This window comes from Sarcophilus harrisii, chromosome 4, assembly GCF_902635505.1.
Source record: "Sarcophilus harrisii chromosome 4, mSarHar1.11, whole genome shotgun sequence".
In the NCBI taxonomy this organism is placed as follows: Eukaryota; Metazoa; Chordata; class Mammalia; order Dasyuromorphia; family Dasyuridae; genus Sarcophilus; species Sarcophilus harrisii.
The window spans coordinates 462,166,830-462,192,043 of record NC_045429.1 but is presented as its reverse complement, the minus strand read 5'-3'; the positions used below and the strand labels follow the sequence as shown (position 1 = coordinate 462,192,043).

The following is a 25,214-nucleotide window of genomic DNA, read 5'->3' as shown; positions in this document are numbered from 1 at the left end:
CTCGGCGAATGCCGGCTAGCACCTGATGGGGCAGTCGGCCAACGGGTGCCCCTCCCTTGGGGCCGAGCTGCCCACGGGGCACCCCCAGGACACGCCACTAGAGTCTCTTCTGGGACCAGAGGCAGCCCCGGGAGGGTCAGGGCCGGTGATCCCGGGGCAAGCTCCCAGCCCCCTCGGAGGGCTTGGCCACGTCCAAAGTGCATACTCTGTGCCCACGTAGGAATGCTCACCCATTACCTGGGCGCACACACATTCCCCTCACGTGTGCCTCAGTTTATCTGACGTGTCCCTCATTAACAACCGGCTTTTATTGCAAACTGGAAACGAGGCCCATGGATGGAGCGCATGGGATTCTGGGACTCTGCCATGTCTCGCCAGGGGCCCGGGCTGGGAGACCCCCCACCCCCGAGCAGATGCCGGTCCACACGTGGAGATCTTTGCTCATGGGGGATCCTCGCACCGATGAAATGCTCGTCCCGCCCAGAAAACGAGGAAAAGAAGAAATGGGCTCTTCTTTCTGATGGAAAATCACTGATGCCATTTGTCCCCCGCCTTTACTTCCTCGCCCCAGTCAGTGAGCAGAGGCAGCTGTGCTGAAACACCTACTGTGCGCCCGGCCCGGGGACAAGTGAAGTCCCCTGGAAGACTGAGCCCGTTTCCTTCTGGCATTGGGCCCAGACTCGGCCCGTGGGAGGCGCTCCCCATGGAGGGGACCAAGAGTTGGGGTGACACCGTGGGGCCAAATCCTGAAGAAGAAAGGAAGAAAACAGCCAGCAGCCCTACTGTGTGCCTGGGGCTGGGTCCTGCCCTCAAGGCCTTTCTGTTGTTCTGCAGGGCAGGTGGGGAGGGGGACTTGGCGGGGAGCGTGAGCGGCCCTCATGAGTAGGGAGCATGTGGGGAGTGAGTGAGGAGGAGCACACAAGGAGCGCCGAGCCTCCCGCCCTGCCTTCCTACACGCTTCCTGCAGCACGGCCTGTTCTCTCCGCAGGTGGACAGCGACACCATCTGGAACGAGGTCCACTCCTCCGGAGCGGCGCGCCTGGCCGTGGGCTGTGTGGTGGAGCTGGTCTTCAAGGTGGCCACCGGAGAGCTGAAGGTGGGTGTGAGGGCGGGCGCCGGGGGCGGGGCCGCCGGGAGCAGGGAGCAGCGAGGGAGAGTCTCGGCTGAGGAGGCGGCCCCCCGGGCCGGGCAGGAGGCATCCCCTCTCCCCTGAGACGCTGTTTGTCCCCAGGGCTCGTGCGCCCCTCTGAGCAAGTGGGAGAAGTGGGCAGGGGGCCCTGTGTGCCCCAGAAGGAGCTTCTCTGCCAGTGGGCTGCAGCTTATGGGGGTTTGGGTGGGATGGGAAGGGGCCTGTGCCATCCCACACCCCCCGACACTTCCAGCCCCTGTCCACAAACTCATGGACATTCACACTGTCATTCTTGCACACCTGCCCACTCACACCCGTGTGCACATTTACACACTCACTCTTGCACACTCACACCCACATGCGCCGACAGGCATTTATACACTTACTCTTGCACACCTGCCCATTCACAATCACGTGCACAGACGCTTACATGCTCACTCTTGCACACCCACCCACTCACTCGCCCCGGGGCCGGGGGCCCTACAGAAGGACCCCCTGGTGTTTCCCATCAGCCCCAGGATAAGCGTGGCTCCGGGCCCCTCCCCCTCACGGCCTTTGGCTCCGGTTTGTTTTGCAGAACGGCTTCGCTGTTGTCCGGCCCCCCGGCCATCACGCCGAGGAGAGCACGCCCATGTGAGTACCGCCTCCTGCCTCGAGGGCGCCAGGCCACAGGCCTGGGTCTGGGGGTGGGTGCCCAGGGTCCCAGCCCCTGTTCCCCAAGCCCCGGCCCCAGTTCCCTGGGGCCTCCTCGGGGCTTCCCCAGCTCCGCAGTCGCTCCCTCAGGCCCTCGTTCCGGCCCCAGGGCTGCTCTTGCCAGGTCCTGCACCAGCCCCTCTCGCTGACCCTCCCTGCTCTCTCCCCAGGGGCTTTTGCTACTTTAATTCTGTGGCCATCGCGGCCAAGCTGCTCCAACAACGGCTGAATGTGAACAAGATCCTCATCGTGGACTGGGTGAGTGAGGGAGGGATGGGCGGCGGTCTGGCCCCCACAGCGGGCCCAGGGGGGAAGGGCGCAAGGGGGAGGATTGGCCAGGGAGGCCACAGAAGGGAGCAGGGCCGGGCTCGGCTCAGGCGGGCTGGGGGCCCCTGACCGGGGTCTTGTCCCCCCCAGGACGTCCATCATGGCAACGGGACCCAGCAGGCCTTCTACAGCGACCCCAATGTACTCTACATCTCGCTGCACCGCTACGATGACGGCAACTTCTTCCCGGGCAGCGGAGCCCCCGACGAGGTGAGGGGTGGCCGGGCAAAAAGCAGCTCCGGGTCTGCGCTCAGACCTCGGGTGTCCCAGCTCCAGCCCCGGCGTGGCCTGAGCGCACAGTAGGGCTTCATGAGGCTCCCGGGACAGTGCAAACTCCCCCTGTGGGCCCAGGCAGTTTTATCTTTGTATAGCTGCAGCGGGGTTTGGCACGCAGTAGGTGCTTAATGAATACTGGCCCAGTGTCTGAGTTTACTTTTATTTAGGTCTGGGCTGTCCCGGGCAGGAGGCGGAGGCCGTAACGGGCTCTCTCTCTCAGGTTTGTCACAGGGTCCTAGCACGGTACCCTCCAACACTGCTGGGGCCTGCACATAGTAGGGGCTTGGATGCTCCTGCATGTTTTTTGGTTGGACTTTGGTCCTTCTCAGTGACTCGGCCACCAAACGTGTATTAGACGCCTCGTGCACCGTGTCCTGGAAGTTCAGGACAAGAAGGAAAGAGCCTCTGCACGCAGGGAGTTCCCATTCTGTGAGGGGAGACAATGCGTGCACGTGGACGCTTATGTGGAAAGGAGGAAGGAAGAAGAGGGAAGGGAGGAGGGAGCACTGGGAGGGCCCTGCTCTGGGCCGGGCGCTCCCCAAATCCCTCCCCTGGTGCCTATTATTCTCTGACTTTGAGGGGTCTGAGGCAGCGCCGGCCCCAGAGCTGACCCTTTGGCCCCCATGGCTCGAGCTGAGCGTTGAAGGAAGTCAGCCATTGTAAGAGGCTCGGGGAGCGGCAGAGGCCGGCATCCTCCGGGGCCATGGGCCGCTGCCCCCTTATTTGTGCCCTAAGTCCGAAGGTCCTGGAGCATTAGCCCACAGGCACAGGATTCTCTCCCACTCCCCTCCTGGGACGTTCATGGCTGGCCCCCATCCCCCCCGCCCCCCACTGCCATTGCGCCATTCTGTCCCTTGCACAGCATCGGAGCCTCCAGGGAGGGGACACCCACGAGCTCCGGACCCCAAGGCCCGGCCAGAGTCCACGTGGCCCCTGCTTGTGGCTCACCCCAGAAGCCGGTGCTGGGTGGGGGGGGGCCAAGATGAGTCCACGTGGGTTCCCCCAGAGAGGGCCCAGAGCCAGGATGTGCTGGCAGAGACTGTGTGTGACGGGCACTGTGTCCACAGGAACCTGTGATCCCGTGCGGCTGCTCGGCTGCTGCGATGCCTCGGGAGGGCACAGTCCCAGGCAGTGCGGGGGTGGGGCCTGCTCAGACTCAGGGGGCGGCTCCACTGGTCCCGGGGGCTCGAGGGACCTTGGCGACCCCAGTGGGGGCTGGGGGGGGGACAGAGGCAGCACGGCCTGGGCCCCTGTGGAACACGTCTATCCCTTCCCTGAGGGCCGACGTCTCCCTGGGGGGCACGGTGGGAGCCCCTTGGCCGGCCCCATGGGGGTGCCTGGGAGGAAGCCGGCCGGGAGTCGAGGGAGGCCTTGAGAAGGGCCGCTCCCTCACTTAACCGTGGCCGTTCCTTGTCCTAGGTCGGCACAGGACCCGGGGTTGGCTTCAATGTGAACATGGCGTTTACCGGTGGCTTGGACCCGCCCATGGGAGACACAGAATATCTAACTGCCTTCAGGTGAGCTTCCCCCGCTCCCGGGATCGGGGCGGCCGTGGGGACATCCGCTGGCTCGGGGTCGCTCGCTCACCCTGGACACATGCACACAGGGCCGTTTCACAGTTGGGTAAACTGAGTCACCGTGCCCTCAAGGTTCTCCTGGGCCTGGGGCTCTGACAGTGCATCTCTGTGTGACCTTGTGGGCAGCTGTGAATGGTGGGGTCCAGAGAGCTCCCCAGTGTCCCACCAGTGACAGATGGGGGCCCCCAACCCCCTGTGTGTGTTTGGCCCCCATCCTTAAGAGCTGGGCCATCGGCCCCTGGGCTTTGAGCACGGGTAATGGCAAGGGATGCTGGGTAGACGAGGATGTGGAGAGGGAGGGGGGAGGAGAAGGTGAGGACAGGAGAAGGGGGGAAGGGCCCCGTTCCTATCCCTGGCCTTGGGGCCTCTCACCTCCTCCCCCGGTTTGCCCCGTCCCGCCCCCCACCTTCTCCCTGGGGGCCGCAGCACCCCCACTCTGGGGGAGTCCCTGGATGGCGCAGTGGCTGGTCTCCGCAGGGCCCTGGGTGTCCTCAGTGACCCAGCGGGAGCCGAGTCACCCGAGTGGATAAATAACCCTCAAGACGCCTCGTCAGACACGGGGGCAACACCAGCAACGGGCGTTGGTCCGGCTGGGGGAGTGCCCCCAGTGCGCTGGGCCCTGGTGGTGGCCACTGAGAGCGGGACCCAAACCTCATCGAGGGCAAGGCCCGAGGCCGCCCTATCACGGGTCCCCGAGGCCTCCCTATCACGGGTCCCCGAGGCCTCCCTATCACGGGTCCCCGAGGCCTCCCTATCACGGGCCCCGAGGCCTCCCTATCACGGGCCCCGAGGCCTCCCTATCACAGGCCCTGAGGCCTCCCTATCACTGGTCCCCAAGGCCGCCCTATCATCATGGGGCCCGAGGCCGCCCTATCATCATGGGGCCTGAGGCCGCCCTATCACGGGTCCCCGAGGCTGCCCTACCATGTGGGCCCAGTGCCCGCCGTGCTGCATTTGCTGGGGCCTGGCCCAGAAAGGCTTCGATTTGCTGCTTCTCAAAAATAGAACCAGCTTTGTTGCCTTCGTTGGGATCCTGGGAGGCACTGGAGCTCTGGTGGCTGGGACACAGGCCTTGGTCCCATGACAAGCGCTCTCTGACCCTCGTGGCCGTCCCGTCGCCAGGCCTCTCTCTGGCCCTGCCTGGGCAAGGGCGGCCTCCACCACCACCACCCCCGGTGGTTTGGGGGGCTCGGCACCAGCCTCAGAAGCCAGAAAGAACCTGGGAGATGCCCCCGCCGGGGCTGTCTCTGTACGAACAAGGGTACCAGGACCGGCACCAGCGCCCCCAGGCCGAGCAGGGCAGATGATTGGCAGGGGACAGCCCTGCCTGCTCGGGGTCCCGTTCTTGGTGGCAGGATGTGGCCCTGGGGCCGTTTCCTGTTGGCTTTGATCGGCTCTGGCGGGCGCCTGCCCGGGCTCAGGCATCCCCCCTCGGCAGAGGTGCCTGAGGAAAGGAGCAGTTGGGCAGTTTCTCGGGTTCCCAGCGAATAACCGCAGTGCCCCGAGGGGAGACAGAACCGAACACAGCCGGGCCGTGGGTGGGGGACTTGGGGACCCCTTAAAAGACTGCTCGGCCTCCAAACCCCTTCCCCACTTGGACAGAGCAGCCGGAGGCAGGAGGATGAGTCAGTGCCCCCATGGGGCCCAAGCCTGGAGGCCCAAGGACGGGCCCTGACCATGGGTTACCTTTTCCCTGTTTTGGCCCGTGGTTTGGTGGATGGGGTTTGGGACCTGGGGTAAAGTGGGTTTGGGTTTAATGTTTTGGGTTGAGGAGGTTGTATGGGTAAAGCCAATGAGTTTTGGGCCCCCGGGAGGTTGGTAATCCTCGGGTTGGAGCTGGGGAAACAACCCAACCCTTGGGGGGCAACCCTTGCTGGGTGTGAGTAGGAGGGCCACGGGCCGAGGGCGGGGGGGCGAGGATGGAGGGACCAAGGGCGGGGGAGGGGGTGGAGGGTGGTGGGAAGCCTAAGGGGGGTTGGGTTGGTGGTGGTTTTTTTTGTGCCTTTTGGGGGTTTGCAAGGCCCGGTTTGGGGGCAGTGGGTAAATGAGGTTTTGGAGTGGGAATTTGGTTGGTTTGGCCGTTTATGGGGACCAGGGTTTTTCTTGGGAAGGGCTATGGTTTTGACGGGGAAATTTCAGTGTTTTGTTTTCCGGTTGGGATACCGAAAGAAAGGGTGGGGGGCCGACCGTTTGGGTTTTGGAAGGCGGTGACCGGAGTTGTTTATGTTGGAAGTTGTGTTTTGTTTGGGGAAACGGGAAAAAGGGTGGTTGGGGGGCCGGTTTTTAGGCGTAGGAAGGGTTGATTTTGCGGGCGGGGGTGAGGGAGGGGGTTCCTGGGGAGCGGGGTGGGGGCGGGGATTTTGGCGGGTTTGGGGGTTGGAGGGAGTGAGAGAGTTTACTGGGTTTGATTTTGGGGATGTGGGGGAAGGGGGGGTCCTTGGGAGGGGGGGGAGGGGGGACTTTTTGGCTTTGGCTAACCTTCTGTTTTTGAATTTCCTCAATGGAAATTTTAGGGTTTGGGGGGAAAGGGAGGTTTCCCTTGGGTGGTTGGAGGACAGAAGTAAGTCATTTTGGGATTGGAGAGTTTCCCTTTGGGCTTAACAGCCCAGGGGTTGGGTGGTTTTTGGAGGTTGGGAAAGACAGAGTTTCCTGTGAGAGGATGATGGTGAGATGGGAGGCCGCCTTTCCAGGGGGAAGAAGTTTGAAGCCTTTTGTTTTGTGGGGTTGTTTGTTAGGGGGTTTGGCGATTCCTTTGGGGAATTTGTTTGAGGAGGCCCAGGGGGGTTCCCCGCCCCTTTGGAGACAGTTTGGGTTGAGGTTTGGCCCAGGGGCCGAGGGGATGGAATGGGCCAGACCCCAATGAAATACTAGGGAGAGTTGGGGAGGAGTTGGAGCGAGAGGAGGGGCTGGGAGGGGTGTTTGGTCCCTTTCCATGACTTCATTGCCCCAGGAAACCGGATTTCGTAAATAGGTTGGTGTCCCAGTTTCTAATCCTTGGTTTTCCCCAGCCTATTCCCTTCCATTTGTAAAATGGGAGTTAGAATTTTTTGGCCCCTTTCCTCCTTAATTTTTGTTTAGGGGTTTTGTGGGGTTTTGTTTGAGGTGTTGCCTTTTGGTGTTTTCCATTGGGTTTTTTCTTTTTCCTTTTCAAGTTTCCAGAATGTGTTAGGGAGAGTTTTGAGCATTGGTTTGGGTTTAAGAACAAACCCCATGCCAATGGCCGCCTAAGTCCCCAGCCCTGTTTTCCGGCCGGGAGAGAAAGCCCCCCAACGTCCCCCCAGACCCTCCACCTTCCCATGCCTGGAACGCTCCCTTCTTGCCCTTTCCCTCCCTCTTCTCCTCTTCCCCTTCCTGTCTTCTTTCCCTCCCTTCCCTCTCCCTCCCCTCCCCCCAGCTTCCTTCAGGTCTCTGGAGCTCATCCGCCTGTTGTCCGCCCTCCCTGCCCCTGCCGCCATTGGAGGGGGAGCTCTCTCACCCCACCGGGACCTCAGAGAACACTTAACAGATGCTCATTGAGTGATGGGAGCTTAGTGACTAGGAACAAATTAGGAGCCTCCTTTTCCTCATCCAGAGAATGGGGCTAATGAACCGTTTGAGGTTGTTGGAAGCAGGTTTGGCGGAGCTCAGGGCAAAGGAAGAGGCCGAGGGAGCTCAGAGACCCCCAAGTCACCCACCAAAGCCATGGCCTAGTTCCCCCAGAGAAGCCTGAGCTTGGTCCCCGAAGCAGAGGGCTCCCAACCCTGTGGTTTGGGGCCGTTTCCTCCAGGTCTCCCCTCGGAGGGTCAGGAGCCCCCCAGTTTCTCACGGGCCGGTTCCCCTGAGAGCCGGTTGCTTTCTGAAGTGTCCTCGGCACTTAATCTCCCTTTTCCCAAAAGAAGGCCGCCTTTGATCTCCCCGGCTCAGGGGAAAGATAAGAGCGTTGTGCCCCGAGAGCCGCTCTGGAGCCGGCTTTGGCACTGGGGCCATTAACGGCATTCAGACTGATGGTGGCGGCTGGCGCTCTCAGGAAGAACCTGCTCGGGCTCCCCTAACGAGAAAGCGTTTCTCCTTACACACATCAAAAAGCAGGAAACGCTCGTTTTATCAAGGACTTTTATAAAATCTCTTTAATGCAGGCGAGTTGGACGGCCCATGGCTTCTCTGTCCTGCGGGGCCTTTGATGAAGCTTGATATACAGCGTGTTGGACAATTCTGCACGCACACACATGGGCGGCCAGCTGTGGCCAGCAATCCGCCAGAGGGGAAATGCGCTAACTTAAGAGGGACGGCTAAATTATGGAGTGAAATAGTAGGAAGTGGGGGGGGGAGACTCAGGGCCCCCCACCCCAAGGTGTTGGTGCTCACCAGCCGAGATGAAAACTTCTGACACGAGTCAGAAAGTTGAGGCCACTTGGGAGGACTTGGGATTTTTGGAATCTGCCCAAGACACTTAAGAATTGGATTGTCTGGGAGACAGGAGGGAGTGGAGGTGGGGGAGAACCCTGGACTACAGTCAGAGGCCGCTTGAAGAGAAAGAGGGGTTCAGTGAGAAAGGACTAGGAAGAAGGGCCCCTTGTTCAGAAGGGAGAGGAGTGGGAGAATCATCTCAGACCCAAGGGGTATGTGTGTGTATGAGTGTATATGTGTGTAATGTTTTGGATAAGTGTAGAAATGCATATGTGTGTGTGTGTGAATTCATATATGTGCCATGGAGCTAAATACTCCAGGACGGTTTTGGACCCTCACCCTCAATGGTCCCTTGTTTTTAATAATGCAGTGGACACAAGTGAGCGAGAAGAAGCAGTGATGGCTTTGGTAAACCTTGGCTTGGATAAAGGCAGAAAAGGGAAAATCTCCTGGTAGCATTTTAACTTTTTCACCATCTTAGTCTGCTTTGAAAGGCCTGAAGAAAGCCTGGGGTTCGTGGGGCCCCAGAAGGGAACCACAGGGCAGTGGAGGGAGGAGTGTGAAATACTGAAACTGACTATGAGTAACTGAAAATGTAGTTTTTAAAAAATGAAACACAAGAGAGAAAATCTTGAAAATTAGGAACTGGAAGAAAATGGGGGGGGGGGGGGCGGAGAGAAGAAGAGCTATAGAAAAGAAAATAAGAACCAAAAGTTGATTCTTCGAAAATACAAAGGAAACATTCACTAACCTTCCCCCGACCAAAAAAAGAAATTGATGACTAAAATATAAAGTGAATAAGGTAAATTCACAAGAAAGTATAAAGAATTACTCAAATTGATTGTACGCAATTAAATTCTTGTGAAACTGGCAACCTAAAGGAAATGAAGAATTCCCGACAAAATATTAAATCCCCAAATCACAAAAACAAAAAGTCCTTAAACAACTGGGTGCCAGAAAGCTAAATTGTACTTTAAAAGAAGTTCCAAAGAGAACAAACAGCAAGGCTAGTCCACACAGATTTAGAGCATCTATCCAATGTTGTAGGAACGTTGTCTCTGCTCCCTGATCCTTTTTATGAGACAAATGTGTCTCTGAGATTTAAACCAGGGAGGGATAAAGCCAAGAAAGAGAACATCAGACCAATGGCTGCACTGAAAATGGATGCAGAATTTCTTCATAAAATATTCACAAAAAGACCACAGTGTATACAAAATCTTCACTATGGACAAGTTGGATTTATCCCAGGGACGCTTAGATGATTCAACATTAAGAAACAATTAACATAATAAATCATATTAAAAAGAAAAACAACCCAAAGCTAGTGCTACAACTGATGGTTGAAAAGAGAGCATTATTTATACTCACTCAACCAGTGTGCCATGACACGCACAAAAATTATCTTTTGGTAATGAATTGACCAGATGTTTTGGTATTGGGTAGACTGAGCCCAAGCATAAAGTAGAACCCCTGTCTGTCTGGTTTTTCATGCACACCCCCCCCCCCCCCGCAATAGTAAACTGTGTGCTCTGTTTTAATGTTCTCATCCTTGGGCTATGTAGTGTTTAGAGTCGGGCTTCCATGTTGCTTTTAGGAGCTGACACCGCTGTGGAGCTCAGGCCTCTGAATCTCTTTTCCACTGACCATCTAGCCTGTACATCCCAGAATTTAGCTTCAGAGGTTTTACCCCTAAACTCAACCAAGGCACATCCCAACCCTGGGCCTCCATTTCCCCATCTCTGAAACAACCGTAATGGAGTATGAGCCTAATTAACTAACGAGCACTGACAGATGATTGGAGCTTATGTTTTCAGAATTTATCATGGGGAAAGAGCCTCACAATGCAAGCTGGTTTTAGAGATCTATCCATCAAAAATGAAACATTCCTGGAAGTGTCCTCAGGACTGGTTGTGGATCCTGTCTGCTCTGTTTCTATTCCCTTTAGGACAGCCCTAAGCCTTGGCCAGATCCCTAAGCATTTGGGCCACCGAATTTCACCAGCCAGATGCTGGAAGGAAAGTTCTTCAGTTATTCATCCCCTATTTTGTAGATGAGGGAATGGTTCACACAGAATTGGATCTCTACCATTGGGGAATTCCTTTTCATTCTATACTCCAAAAATGGGATGGAGCGGTTCTAGTTCTACCTGCCCTACAAGAATTTCCCTAGAACAGAGTTGCCAGAACGAATCCTGTTTAGCCTGAGACTGTGGATCTTGACCCAAGAAGACTTGGTCCTTCCATGGATCTCCATCACCTTATTCCATAGCCTAAGTTTTGATAAATGGAGGTCCCAAGTAGTTCACAGCCTTGAAGATGTTTTATAAACTGACCCCAGAAATTCCCTTTCCTAGACTAGATAATCGCAGCCTTGTCGCCTTTCTTAATCCAGTGAGCTCAGTGCTGAGGAATCTAAGAGTTTCCATTCTGCTGGGGGATGACTTTATTGTGCTGAGAGTGAGAATGCCGACCCTGGAAGGGATCTTGTACAAGGGGACACGAGCTGAGCCTTGAAATCGGAAGCCCAGGATTCTGCCACAGAGGAAGGCTTGGTGCTCTGTCTGTGCAAAAGCTCACAGCCTGGTGACTGGAACAGAGAGCGTCCAAAGAGAAGAATAGGAATTAAAAAGATTGAAGAGAAGCTGGGAAGGGCTTCATGTGCCATGTGGGGAAGAGTCCAATCCTAGAGGCAGCGGGAGCCAGTGGGGATTTTGAGCAAAGTCAGTGCTACCTTCAAAAGGAGGAATTGTTTTGTCTCTCTTACCTCATCTGCAATATCCAGCAAATGGCGGCTGTGGACAGAGCAGATAGGAGGCCGGGGGTGAGACCTGCCGGAATGCAGAGATGCAGTCGGATGGGAGAGCTCACGTGGAGACGTGCTCAGAAGTCACAGCTCCTAGCCCAAAAATCACTTGAGTGGTTTTCCTCCTCTTTCTGTGGAAGCCCTGCCCTGGACATCTCGGTCTCTGTGTTCGAAATCTGAGGAGGCTTCTGGGATCCCCACAAGGTAGTGGCAAAACAGTCATTGGAGTGAGGAAGGCCATTTGCCCCCGGGAGCTCCCCCCTCCCGTTCTAAAAGCGTCTCTTCCCAGGAGATCCTATGAGGGGTCTCATTTCTAGGAATGAAACGGTTTTTTCCAAACCCTGAAAACCATCTCCAAATTCCACCTCGGATTTGCCGACACATTTTACAACCATCTTCTTGGGGGCTCTGGTGACCTCGTAATTCTTCCAAGACCCACGGGAATGCTTTTGAACTGGAGACTTCAGAAATTCCCTGGCTAATCAAAGACACTCGGAGGAACAAAGACGGGTTTATGAGACCCCCAAATCGATCCACCTGCGGGGCTGTTTTATCTTCCTGAAGCCCAGATCCTTTCTCTTCCCTAACTCCTCCCCCCCAACTTTTAAAAATAGCATTTTGTTGCTCTCTTTTGTTTTTTGCCACCTAAATACCCTATTGTATTCTTTGCCAGCCCTTCCTCATCCCTTATAGTAACAAGAAGAAAAACACGTCTGTGACATATTGCAATCAAAAGCCTTTGGAGAGCGTAAGCGTGAAATAGAAAAACACCCGACGTGGAGCCTTCTCTAGCTTAGCTTAACCTTCCACTGGGAGTCCGAGTTCTGTCCAGTCAGTTGATGGAAGTCAAATGAGCTTTAGTTCGCGGCTTCCTGTGCACGGAGCATTTCGGAAGGAGGCAGACTTGGTGCGGGGATTCCAGGAATAATCACAGAGCTAACCTTGCCCATCGCCGGCCCGGCCGCCATTGCCGCCCGCTAAGGCTCTTGCTTCCCTCAGATACTTCTGCTATTGAAGAATTGGGGAGAGTGTGGGAGCCCCAGGGATGTTTTCAGAATCAGTGACTCAGGGGAGGGGAAGCTTTAATTAATCCTTGGAAATCCACTCAGCCCTCACCTGCCCCAGCAGGCAGTGAGGGTTTCACTAGCATTTATACGGTGCTTTAAGGCTTGTGAAACATTTTACAATGAGGAAACTGAGGCAGAAAGTGGTGTTTGTTTGGTTTTCTTTGGGGGCCGGGATCATACAGCTCAGAAGTGCCCAAGGCAGCATTTGAACTCGAATCCTCCTGACTCCAGGCCCAGGCCTCTTGCCACCTGGCTGCCGAGGCCCTCACAGCTCTTGCCCTCCTGCTGACACGAACTCTGGGGAAAGCTACCTCGGTTGGTTTATCTGTAGAATGGGAATTGTGTCTCCAGTACCTAATTGCTGTGAGAAGCTTCTCAAGCCTTCAAGCACCCGGAGGCATCGGCAGAACGGGGGAATTGATGAAAGCGCCAGCCCGTGCCCTGGCCGCCAGCCCCCACTGCCGCCCCTGGTTTCTCGTGTCCGGCTGACCATGAGGGTGTCCAGGGAAAGTGGTCATCCTTACGGTTGAAAGGGATCGGCCGAGGGGGAAACTGAGGCAACACAAATCTCCTAAGTGGGTTTTGCTGTATCGGGGCGGTCAGTGAGGGGCTCCTGCTTGTGCCTACCCCTCCTGTGTGGGCGGCAGCGCCCCCTCCCCTGGCCAAGCTCCTTTAATTTGCCATCTGTGCTCTCTCTCCCCAGCTCGACCCCCTCCCAGACAAGGTCTTGCAACAAAGGTCAAACGCCAACGCCATCCATTCTATGGAGAAAGTCATCGAGACCCACAGTGAGTACCCACCATGTGGCTCCCCGGGCCATGCCCGCAGGCCGGCCCCTCTGGGATGATGCCAGAGGCCCCTGGTCTTCCCTGGCAAACACCCCCCTCCCCTCCCCCCCTGCCCCAAGGCCTCGGGGCCCACCCTGAGGGAATTCAGAATCCTGGTGGTCAGGACCGCACCCCAGGGCGCAGAGGGCAAAGGCAGCCGGAGGAGTTGCCAACTGGGTCACTTGGAGACGGTCGACCCCGGGGAGTTAAGGGGACTCAGGAAAGGTTTCCGGGAGCAAGTGGCGAGAAGGGCCAGGGGTTAGAGGGGGTGGAGGCGCCAACTGCTGGGCCAGGCTTAACCCTCATGGCCTAGTGCGCAGCGGGCCCCCTGCGGGTCTGCCCTGTCCCGGGGCTGGAACTGGAGGGGCCGAAAGGAAGCGGGGCCTGTGCCCGGGAAGGTGTCCGTGAACACCACGGAGGGGTAGGTCCAGGAAGGCTTCGTGGAGGAGGGGACGTGAAAGAAATGGGCCTGGAAAGGAGATGAGGGTTCTTAGGAATAAGGGAAGGTGGCGGCCTGGGCCCTGCCTTCAGTCCCTCTCAAGCCCCCAGCCGGAGAGGCTGAGCAGTCACATCTGTCCCCACACTGGGTGGCAGCAGCAGGAGCCCAGTGCCCCCCCCCCACGGGCTTCAGAGCCCAGCTGAGCAAGGGGCGCTTGGTCTGGGGCAGCTTTCACGGCCTCTGTGTCCCAGCCGCCTGAGCCCCTGGGTGGGTCCCAACTTGCCTTCCCCCTGTGCCCTTTGCTGCTGTGCCTTCCCTAGGCCGGGTCACGGTGAGGGACAGGGGCGCCCCCAGCTGTGGCGGGGGCTCGGGGCTCCAGGTCCGGATTTGGTTTTAAGTGAAGTCTCGGGGTTGGTGGTTCCGGTGCTTGCAGGTGCTCGGGGAGCTTGGGGGCCTCAGCCCGGGCCGGCCCCAGGGACCCCCAAATGCCGCCCTCTTCCCTCCCCAGGCAAGTACTGGCGCTGCCTGCAGCGCTTCTCCTCCACCGTGGGCTACTCCCTGCTTGAGGCGCAGAAGTGTGAGAATGAGGAAGCGGAGACTGTCAGCGCCCTGGCCTCCCTGTCTGTGGGGGTCAAGCACGCCGAGAAGAGGTAGGTGCCCCGCACCCTGCCCCCTCCTCTGCCATGTGAGCCCCTGGGGAGGTCCCCAAGCTGGCGCTGGCTCCACCCTTTCTGTTGAGGCTGCTGCTCAGTGAGGCTGGCAGGAGGGAGCGGGGCGCGGGTCCAGGGGGCACCGGGCTCTCCTGGGGGGCAGGGGGCAGGGCCAGGGTGACAGAGGCCCGATCACTAACTGCTTCCAGTTGGGACACACTTAGAAATATGGGGAAGGAAGTTTAATCCAGAACAGATTGGCTCAGTACGAAAACATGGCTCCTGGGGGTAGGGGAAGCCCAGAGGGGAGAGGCCGGGGAAGGGGGCAGGCGAGCTGAGTGGCAAGAGATGCTGCTGGTCAGGAAAACCCAGCAGGTCAAAGGCTTATTGAGGGTCTGTGACTGAACCTGAACTGACATCTCTCTCTCTCTCTCTCTCTCTCTCTCTCTCTCTGTTTCTCCCCCTCTTTCTGTCTCTTTTTCTTTGTGTGTCTCTCTGTTTCTCTGTCTTTGTCTCTCCTCCCTTTCTCTCTGTCTGTCTCTGTCTCTGTTTCTCTGTGTCTCTGTCTCTGTGTCTCTCTATCCCTTTCTCCGTCTTTGTCTCTATTTCTCTTTGTCTCTATCTCTGTCTCTGTGTCTATCTCTTTGTCTCTCTCCTTCCTTCTCTCTGTCTGTCTCTCCGTATCTCTTTTTCTCTGTCTTTGTGTCTCTGGTATCTGTGTCTCTCTGTCTCTGTCTCTATCTCTGTCTCGGTCTTTGTGTCTCTGGTATCTGTGTCTCTCTGTCTTTGTCCCTTTCTCTGTCTCTGTCCCTTTCTCTCTCTCCCCCCCCCCCGGTCCCTTTCTCTCTCTCTGTCCCTTTCTCTGTCTCTGTACCTCCCTCTCTCTCTGTGTGTCTCTGCCTTTCTGTCTCTGTCTCCTCCCTTCCCGTCTTTCCCCCGCCTCTCCCCCACCGCTTCCTGCGGCCCCTTCCCCTCCCGTGACCCCGGGGTGAAATCCCAGGTCCGATGATGAGCCCATGGAAGAGGAGCCTCCCCTGTAGCAGCCAGCTCAGACCTGCTGGTCTCTCGTTTGTGCGTCTCTTGTCTTGAAGCTCTGCCAAGAAAATTCCTCCTGTTGCTCCTGCGTCCTGTCAGGGTGTTCTCCCAGAATACAAAGGGACGGCCAGGTGTGACGCAACCACAGGACTGGTCTTTCTGGATACGGAAAACGAGTCTTCTGCATCTACAGATATCTCGATAGACATATAGAAATATATCTACGTCCATAGATATATAGACGGGCGCGCCCACACCCCCCACCCGCAGACATCAACGACCCCTCCGCCTCGACGTGGCCCGCCGGTGAGCGCGACGCACGTGAGACACGTGGAGCCGGGGGCTCTTTCTCCGCTCCAAAGTGGGAACCCGTGAGGAGGAAGCAGCCAGTGGCGGCTTTGGGTCGACGGCCACGTTGTGTGGAGACAGACGGCGGTAGCCGCCGAGGAGACCCACGTTTTAAAGCTCTAATACTACAGAAAACAAACTTCATTAAAACTGGTGCTTAAGGTTTGATTACCCACAATTCCACAGTCTCCGTTGAAACCACTCGACTCATCGTGTAGCTCGTTTGTTTGTTTTTTTAGAAAAAGAAAAGGAGAAAAAAGAAAAGGGGGGAAAAGGGTTTTTATGACTCCGGCCTGCCCGGGAGTCCGAAATCTAATCTACAAACCCCCATGATGCGCGAGGGCGGGTTTTTTTTATCGGGAGGGTGGGGGGCTGAGGAGACTAATCCCTCTCTCTTTTTTAATAGAACAAAAAACAGGAAAAAAAAAAATCACGAGCGCCCCCCCCCCCCCCCCCCCGGGAGGAGTCGGCTTTAGCTTTTCAAAGCCGCCTGAAGATGAGAGTTTGTGCCTTTTTTTCAATTGATCCGATGGATTTGGTGTGGCGGATTTTTCAGAAGTTTGAAGGACAATGCCTTAAGTTGAAAAGAAAAGAAAAAGCAGGACTCTGCGGAGCGACTTCCTCTGGCTGACAGAGCCAAGACCTGCCAGCGAGCCCAGAGCGAGCAAGAGAGAGCGAGGGAGCGAGCGAGCGGCCCGTGCTCACGTGAGGACTGAAGGCAGCCGGCCTCCCTGCCTGCGGTGCCTCCGGAATTCTCTCCTGAGTTGGGGGGAAAGGGGGGGCGGTCGGTTCGGTTCAGTTCGGTTCGGTCCCGTTGGATTTTTGTTTGTTTTTTTGTGGTTCTATTTCATTTCATTGCTGTTTAAGACAAATTAAGGGAGTTGCCCCCGAAGTGGCAAATACGGTTGGGTGTTTTGAAGTCTGACAGATTGAGAAGGATCCGAGGCGTTTTCTTTCCGGCATCGATCACAGAACGGTCGAACACAGCAATTTGGTCGTCGACGCATGTAATAGATACACTTGCAGTTTTCAGATTGGGATGCTTTTCCCCGAGAGCAGACTAGCATGAGGTATTGCTTCAATTGTAGGTATAAATAGATATATATATATAGATATATATATAATGTATGTATAATGTATATTCCAAATGTACTCCAAGCTTAGAAACTTGATTCTTATGAAATCTTGATAAAAATATTTATAATGCATTTATAGAAGAAATAAAAAGGTAAATATAATAAATGCAGATTGTAAAAGTCACCTTTTCAAGGTTCCCTAGCGAATGGTTTTCCTTGTGAATTGGACCAGACCGGTGCTGAGGGAAAGGGAAAGTTAGAAAGGCTTCAGACCGCCAACACATTCGCCACTGGGCAACGACCTTCGATGTTTGCATTTTAATTTCAGGTTCTGTTTGTTATGTTGGGTTTCTTTTGTAACAGGACCTCTGTCCCCCCTCCCCCTCTTCGCACACATACACAGAGTTTTGGGGATTTTTTTTGGGGGGGAGGTTTGGTAGCGAGAACTAGAAAAACTTGTTGATTTTTGTATCGATATTTTTCAATCCCGAAGAAACCTCGTTTGTGTGGATTTGAACTTGTTTTCCACTGGGCAGTTTTCTGACTTGTTATGATGTCAAAAGGTCTTTCTTGCCTCGGTCCTTGCTTATACAGTTTTTAACCTTTAAAGGTCTTTTTTATTATTATTATTATAATTATTATTATTTGGGGGATTGTTTTGTTGTTTTGTACAGTCAGCATCTTTCCTCCGGGCTGAGGAGACATTACAATTTAGAGTCTGTTTTCAGAAACGGAGCGTTTAACGAAAAGAGAGCTCCTCGGCTCTCGCTCGTGGAACGATAGAGCCGAGGTCTCTTTCCTGAGTTTTGTTCTGGCAAAGACGGAGCGGAGCTGGGGTGTTTTTGACCTTCCATCCAGGGGGCCCCCCTCCGCTCCAGTCGGCACGCCGAGCTCCGCCGGGGAAGACTTGTCTGCCTTGACAAAAATAATTTCCAAAATTCTTCCCCGAGACACTGTTGCTCAGATAGAATTGTAACTTTTGTTCTCCAAAGACCTTAGGGGAAAAATGCTTTTGAGAATGTGGAACGGGGCGAGGAGTGTTGTTTTTCAATTTTTTTTCTTTCTGCCATCTGGTTTAGACCTTCACTCTGAAGCACCAGATGCTTATTACTGGAGCATGGGGCTGCAGGAGGCCGATTGACACATGTATTCCCCCCCCCCCCAAAGTATATAGAATAGTACAGTTCACTCCTCTGGACAACCCCTGTTTTCTCTCTCTCTCTCTCTCTCTCTCTCTCTCTCTCTCTCTCTCTCTCTCTCTGTTTCTATGTGTGTGTGTCTCTCTCTCTCTCTCTCTCTCTTTATTTTTTTTTTTTTTTTTGGTGACATTTGAAGTCACCACTTTCATTCCAAAATTGATTTAATTCAGACTTGTGGAAAGAATTTGAAGCTGTTGGGGGGGGGGTTGGCCCCCTCTCCAGAGAAGGGGCAGCCAAGGAATTTTCTAAGCTTGAGTCTAGTTTACAGTTCAGCTTTTCTGATCAGCACCAAGAGCGGGGAGGATTTCTTCATTTATCCTTGAGCCTTAGATCTGCATGCAGCCGACTGAGAAGGGCAGCCTTGGGTGCAGAAAGAAAGATCCCCCTTTGACCCAAGTGAGCACCCCTTGTTGTCCATGGGGCTAAAGCCTAAGCCGGCTCCTTGGGGTTGTTCCGACTGGGGTTGATTTTAGGGTCGGGGGGAGGGGTGGAAAGAATCCCTTTTTTTTTTCTCTTTGGCCCTGGCGGCATTGAAATGGCCACGGAACAGCCACCCATTCATGCCTTTTCTCAGACTTTTCCAAGCTGTCACCTGGAGCACAGCATTCGGTGTCAGCAGCAGGGGGGATGTTTTTGGGGCTCCCTCTTCACTGCAAGCAGTTATCGGAGACAAAAGAGTCGTTTGTCGTTTTTACAAGATGCTGGGGATAATCGGGACCTTTCTGCGGCCCCGTTATCATTTTTGGACTTTGTGCTATTTACTGCATGTTGCAAAGCCCCATCGAGTGAAATCCCTTTTGCTTTGTCAGCCTCCTCCGGCCCCCCGCCATCCGTTTAAAAAAATCGATGTTTCTCTTTGGTTTTTGTCTTTGGGTGGGGCTGGCCCACGCTCGGCCTTTCCGTTGTGGCTCCGTGGGGCTCCCCTTCTCCCGGGCCGACCACCACTCTCGCTGCCCCGTGGATGGAGCTTCGTTTTAGCTCTCCATTCTCATGCTGACCCCACGAGGGGATCCTTTCCACACCCCGTTTTTCACTTGCACCTTTGCCGAGGCTACTGGGGCATTTTTCAAATGTTGGTCCACAGGGTCGGTGAGTGAGCACTTTACTGGCTCCCAGGGAGAGGGATGGGGGTTGCCGGCCCTCCTGGAGCAGCTTGGGTGGCTCCGAGCCACTCTCCCCATCTGCCCTTTTCATTATCCCCGCCTCCCCCGGAGCCCAAGCATCTTTGACCCTCCAGGATGTGCCTGAGCTCCACCAGCAGGAGCGCCGAGGCTGCTCCCCTGGCCTGCAGAACCCGGCGGGCAGGGCTGTGCCCCGCTCCCCCCACGTTGGTGTTCGTGGGCCCTGGTTGGATAGGGCCCCTCCTCGAAGCGGTTTTGTTTCTCCCGTTGCTTCCCTTTTCTCCCTCGATCTGTCCGGAGAAGAAGGATGGTGGGTTCTTTCTTTCGGCGGTCTTAGACCCAGAATCTGCAAGGGGCAGGTATGAGGGCCTCCAGAGCCTCTTTTTTGGGAGGGGTCGGAGGGGGAGCTTCTTTTTCAGCTTTGTTTTTATTTTCGATATAGAACATTCCTTTGTATTCGTCACAGTCATGTATTCATTCCATTCCGCTTTTTGTAAACTTTGGGGCCCATGTGTTTTACGGGCATTGATATATATATAAATATATATAAATATATATGAATATATTTTTTTAAGTTTCCTACACCTTGAGGTTGCATGGTCTGTAAGGTCGGCATGTCTTTCTATTGTATACAGATTTTGCACGCCAAACTTGGCAGCTTTGGGGGGGAAAAAACAAAAACACGAAAAACAAAAAAAACCGGTTTTTTCCCCCCTCTCGTGGCATTTGCAGATTTTTTAAAAGGTGGGACATTTTCTGTAAAGCAAAACACGGAAGGAAAGTGGGGAGGGGGGACGTTTGCGTCTTACTGAACTTATTCTGAAGAATTTGTGCTTTTTATTGTAAGAGAAATAAAAGGACTACTTCAACCTTTGTCATTTTAAGGAAAAAGTTTATCGAGCACTTGTGACATACCAATAAGAGAGTTTATTGTATTTATGTGGAAACAGTGTTTTGGAGAAACTACTCCCAGCGCAGAATGGAACTGCCAGGGTCTCTTCAAAGAGTTTCTGTTCCTGGGGTGGGGGGAGGGGGAGAGACACGGTTTTTGTTTGGTTTTGTTTCATTTCCTTTCTGGGGGTGAGTGAATGCAACCCTTTCTCTGCCACCGGGCTTTGTTTGGACAAAAAAAATAATTAAATAAAAACCTGACGAGGAGCCTAAAGAGTTAACTTCTCAGCCTCCCTCCTTCCCCCCCTTTTTAAAGTGACTTTTAGACGACATTATCTATCGATCTCACGTTCTGATAAACAGTCACAGACTGTGTGAGCAACACTGTGGTTTAAAAAAATATCCTATCGACCGCATTGAAAGGAAACCCAAAGTTTCTTCATTGTTCCGAGGCCGAGCCGTTTGGAGGCCGGCTTCCTTTTGTCTTTGATGTTGATTTTAAAAGTATCCTATTGAAAGAAAAAGAAATCTAACAATTTTGTGTGTGTGCTCCATAGTGGAGGCGATATTTTCCATTTATGGGGATGACAAACTTATATATATATAATATATATATATAAAAGGGGGGGGTCGAAGCATTATTCGCCCGAGAGCTTATTACAGATATATAGTATCCAAAGCTGTAACTATGTTATATTCTCCTTTCTACCTATCCGTGCTCAGAACGACGTCACCATTGGTAGCAGCGACCACTTTGTTCTGTCATCCAGACACAATCTCCCTCTTGTATGGAATCTCCTCCCAGGAACGGCAGCAGCATTCTCTCTGCCGACCTCTGCCCGTGGCCCTTGCTCAGTGGATCCCAGAGGTCTGTCTGTCTCTCTTTCTCTCTCTTTCTACTTCTCTTCCTTCCTTCCTTCCTTCTTTCCTTCTTTTCTTCTTTCTTTCTTTCTCCTTTATTCCTTTTTCTTCCTCTCTCTCTCTCTCTCTCTCTCTCTCTCTCTCTCTCTCTCTCTCACCTCTTTATTTCTGGTTGCTGTTGTTGTTTTCTCATTTTCATCCTCATTTTGTTCTGGATCATTTTCCCCCACTGGCCAATGGTGTCTTTCTCTGACAGTACCGACTTCTATTGGAACTTTATTAGGAGTCCAGTATTTTGTACCACATTATGACAACTTGTTATTCTTGTGGTGTAAATAAAAAGAAAAAAAAAGCTCATTCTAGTGCCAGCTTCGTCTTCTGTCCACCCTCTTGTTATTTTCAATCTATTGAATTAATTGCGCGTTAGCCCCAAAGTCCAGTGAAACAGGTGGGACTCCGGGTGTTTTACAAACGGCCCCGGAAGCCGGAAAGCTCAGCTCACGCTCGGCCTCCCACCAGTCCCAGGGGGTCTGGAGACCTCGGGCTCAATATTACCCAAGTGACAGTCCTCCCTCACAGAAAAGGCCTAAAGACCTGAGGACTCTTACTGATGCTTTCCAACTTCCAGAGGATCCTTTCCTTTCCCCGATGTCAGCAGTGGCTGCCTCCCGGGGCCCCTGGCTAAGAGCAAAGAGGTAGAATGGATGGAAGGGCCCGGTCAGACTCCAGCCTTCCACCCATACTAGCTATGGTCGCCAGAGGCTGCAGATGACTTTATCTCTCTGTGCCCCAGCCCCTCTCTAAGACTCTGAGCTTGGATTGGTGAAGGAACTGTACGCACCAGGGATCCCATGAAATCCCAGCTGTTCTTTCCCCTCCTTCCCCAAACACATGAATAGCAAAGGCTTGTGGTGGTTCATCTTGATAGAGACGTGACCCTGATCCTGGAAAGCCTGGGCAGGTCCCACCAAACTCAGGACGGACCTGAATGGGACATGAGTGTCTTTTGGCTAAGGAGCCCTTTCTTCAGAGAGGCTCCTCCTACTGGTCTTGGGTCCCAGCAATCTAAAAGACCACTTTCAAGTTGCCAAAGGTTGTGGAGGGACCATCCTTTGTGATCAGGCCTTATGGCCTTGAAGGATGATTTTACTTGTGAATGGGGCTAAATACCTAATACCACCTGATGGGAGAATGTCCAATCTTAACCCAAGGGACTGGTTAGTAAAATAATCACATCCCGAAGGGGGACAGTGAAAGATTGAGGTTTGGGTAATGTTAGAAATTGAAATCTCCCCCTCCCATTCAGTTACGGGGAGCGTTTTGGAACGCTGACCACGACACATAGTCCCTGCCAGCTGTGCGTGGATCTAAGGCCCCTCTGTCAAGTACCCTCGGGGCCACCCTGCATTCTCCCGGGCCCAGCCAGCAAAGGGCCAGAGTCCCCACTGAGGTGTGTGGCGCCCCGTGTCGTCAAAGTCGTGTTCAGTGAGCTGGCGGGGCTTGGGAAGTTCCATCAGGGAAGACGTCCACCGTTCTGCCTTCTCCAGTCATCAGATCTCACAAAGGGATTCCTTTTAAAAATATCTTGCTACAACTGGGTGGGAACGTTTCCATTCCTCCTGAAAGATCTCGTGGGCCGTCAGTGGTGCAAGGAGAAGACGTGCAGAAGCTTGCTTTCCTTCATGCGCAGGAGATTTAAAGGGCTTAATGGAAGCCCCTGCCATGATCTGTTTAGAGGCCCATTAAAAATATATTTACAGTACTAAGTTCATTTTATTACCAGCATGCAATAAAACGCGATGGGATTTTTGGTGCTGGGGTTTCCTCCGGCTCCGTCCCCTGCCACCTGGCAGATCCGTGGTGACCTATTTTGGGAAGCAATGAAATTTAATAGTGTCTCGTCCTTAGGGTTAACCAGAGCCTTGCGGCAGAGGCGTTTGAACCGTATGGCTCTGCTAGGCCCGGAGAGAATTTAGCATTTCCCTCCACCTACCTTCCCCCCTCCAGGAAAGACAGGGACAGACTCAGAACATCGGAGAGCACGACTGCTGGACAGTTTCAATATTAGAGACCAAGCAAACAATAAGTTTTAAATTCATTCCTCTCCAGCTAGTCCTGTTTTTCTCAATGGTCCCAGCCCGTGGTTTTCTCGGGGGACAGAACTCCTTATTTGAGGGGACTTCCCTTATTAACAGTCCAGTTAGTTCATCAATTAATCATTTGCAAAAGCTGCTCAGGAGGCTGTGAGCCCCCCCACCCGGCCCCATACACAGTCAGAACTCCAGAGAGAACCTGACTTAGCCTTCTGATTGGACAGAAGGGGAAACTGGCCCTGCAACATCAAATGAGTAGAGTCCAGAGAAGTGACGCTCTGCCATAATTAAAACGCTTCCTTTGTGATCTAAATAATCAAAGGAGGGTTGGGAGGAAAGAGAATGAAGCTTGATCTCATGAAGTGCTGGGGTGGAGATTCAAATGTAGGTCCTGTGCTTCTGAGGTGGGCACTTGGCCCAGTGGACCACACTGCTTCCCTGCCATCTCAAACACTCACCAAACAGACTTTTGTGAGCCTTTTGCTTCCATTCTCTAACTTTATGCTGGGAAATTCGGGCGTAGGGAAGGATACAGCCATGGACAAAGCACTGGGAAGATCTGCATTCAAAGCTTGCCTCACTGTGTGGCCCTTTGTGTCGCTCCACCTCCGGCTCCCTGGGTTTCCTCAGCTGTGAAACGGCAGTCATGATAGCACCGATCTCCCAGAATTACAGGATCAGATGAAATAACACTGGTAAAGTACTCAGTATGCTACCTGGTACTGTAGGTACTTAGTAGATGCTTGTTTCTTTCCTTCCTTTCTCAGAATAAGGCCGTGATCACCGGTGAACCTGCAATGCCACCTGAGTGCCCTTGCCCAGGAAGTGCTGCTTCCTTCCCCTACTGGGGAGACAAAACCTAGTCCATAAAAATTGTCCATAAAATAAAATTCCACTGATGGAAACCCCATTTCCCTTCATCTTAAAGAGGAAAATTAGGCATTCCAGGACCCCAAATATTCCAATATCATATGTGTGTGTTTATATAGACACACACACCTATATATAAATTGTTGATATTTCAGTTGCTTTAAACAAAAGAAGAAGCTAGTGTGTAAGTGTAGAGGTCAGAGGGAGAGGGAAGCAGAGCAAATTTCTCACGGGCAAAGGAGGGCCGAGGTGGAGCAAGGCTGGAGCGCTTTGTCCAGGAAATGCAGAACTGCAGTCCTGCCATCCCTAGGACACCAGAAGCTGATCGGCCGCCCAGGCCAAGCGATTGCCTCGTTGCTTCTCGCTTTATTTTGCAAACTGCCAAGTTGATTTGAGTGGCCAGTCTTCCAAGTGAACCTTTCCCAGCCCAACGCTCTGCCGTCCACGGTGGAGATGCAAAAACCCACCTCCTAGCCAGGGCTTGCCTTTAGGGAGCTTCCATTCTCAAGGGACCCAGCTGGTTCCCCACATTAGCAGGGCTACTTGTTCCCCTGCTGAAATGACCGGTTACCAAGCTGGGTCAGGGCGAAGAAGCACGAAGGTGAGGAAAACGTGGTGGTGGGAAAGAACCTCCTGGTGACACAGCAGAGGCTCCTAAACCCTCCCAGGCAGGGGTGCACCCATCAGCAGGGGGGCTCTCACCTACGCACGGCCTCTTAGACTTACCATCCAGAGAGGAATTGACCCATACTGATGACAACAACAAACAAGCATCTGGAAAGTGAGCCCCAAGCAATTCTCATCCTCTCTAGTGAAAATCCATCAAGTCGGGGTCCACACACGGCAAGGGACGAACGTATGAGTTTGTGAGCGGGGGCGACGTTCCAATTCTGAAGGCAGTGACCACAATTGAAAGTGTGCTGAACTGGGGGCTCTAATCTCCCCTCAAACAGCCCTCACACATGTCACCGTGTGTCCTGAGAAAGGACCAGGCAGCCTGTCTCACTAAAAGGGCCAGTTCCTCATCCAAAAGAAATCCAGCCCATTCCCATTACAGGGGGAAGGTGGTCCCTTAGCTGAGGACTCTATTGAAAGACTTGGAGGGGACAGCAACAGGAGCGGCCGAGGGAAGGGGAAAGGTCAAGGACCAGCCAAGCTGGTCCCTAGAGGGATAGTCTGGGAGCATTAGTGATAGGACTGACTCAGGGCAGAGCCGTCCCCAGTGGCGACCAGGCCCAGCAGAGAGCAGCATGATGAGCTCACCAGAACACACCATGGTACCCATGTTCTCTGCACACGCCATTTCTTATATGTATGTCCTTCCATCCTAAGCAACAGACACGATATATTCGTGGGCAAGGATGTCTTGTGGGTTTGTGGGAGAAGTGGTTTGCACTTGCTACTTTTCTTTCAATGCTATTTCATTCAATGCCTTTATTTTGAATGAATCATCTCCCCCAATGACTAGCAAAAGCAAAGTTGTTGGTGGGAACCCTTGACTTATAGTTTAGGGTGGATGTGCACAGTACCTTGAATCTGGGAAAGCT

At 53.8% G+C, this 25,214-nt stretch overlaps 1 protein-coding gene across 1 annotated transcript in view; it reads left to right on the top strand.

Annotated features, from left to right (window-relative positions):
- HDAC4 (histone deacetylase 4) overlaps window positions 1-17,799 on the top strand; it is a 79,500-nt gene extending 61,701 nt beyond the window's left edge. The window contains exons 16-27 of the mRNA XM_031968777.1: window positions 989-1,096; window positions 1,707-1,762; window positions 1,993-2,080; window positions 2,240-2,359; window positions 3,845-3,942; window positions 4,429-4,663; window positions 4,809-5,291; window positions 5,605-5,738; window positions 12,589-12,754; window positions 12,934-13,045; window positions 14,032-14,173; window positions 15,174-17,799. Coding sequence (XP_031824637.1) covers window positions 989-1,096; window positions 1,707-1,762; window positions 1,993-2,080; window positions 2,240-2,359; window positions 3,845-3,942; window positions 4,429-4,663; window positions 4,809-5,291; window positions 5,605-5,738; window positions 12,589-12,754; window positions 12,934-13,045; window positions 14,032-14,173; window positions 15,174-15,213 — 1,782 coding nt within the window. The 3' untranslated portion in view covers window positions 15,214-17,799. The remainder of the gene's footprint in view (window positions 1-988; window positions 1,097-1,706; window positions 1,763-1,992; window positions 2,081-2,239; window positions 2,360-3,844; window positions 3,943-4,428; window positions 4,664-4,808; window positions 5,292-5,604; window positions 5,739-12,588; window positions 12,755-12,933; window positions 13,046-14,031; window positions 14,174-15,173) is intronic.
- The last annotated feature ends 7,415 nt before the right edge of the window (window positions 17,800-25,214 follow it).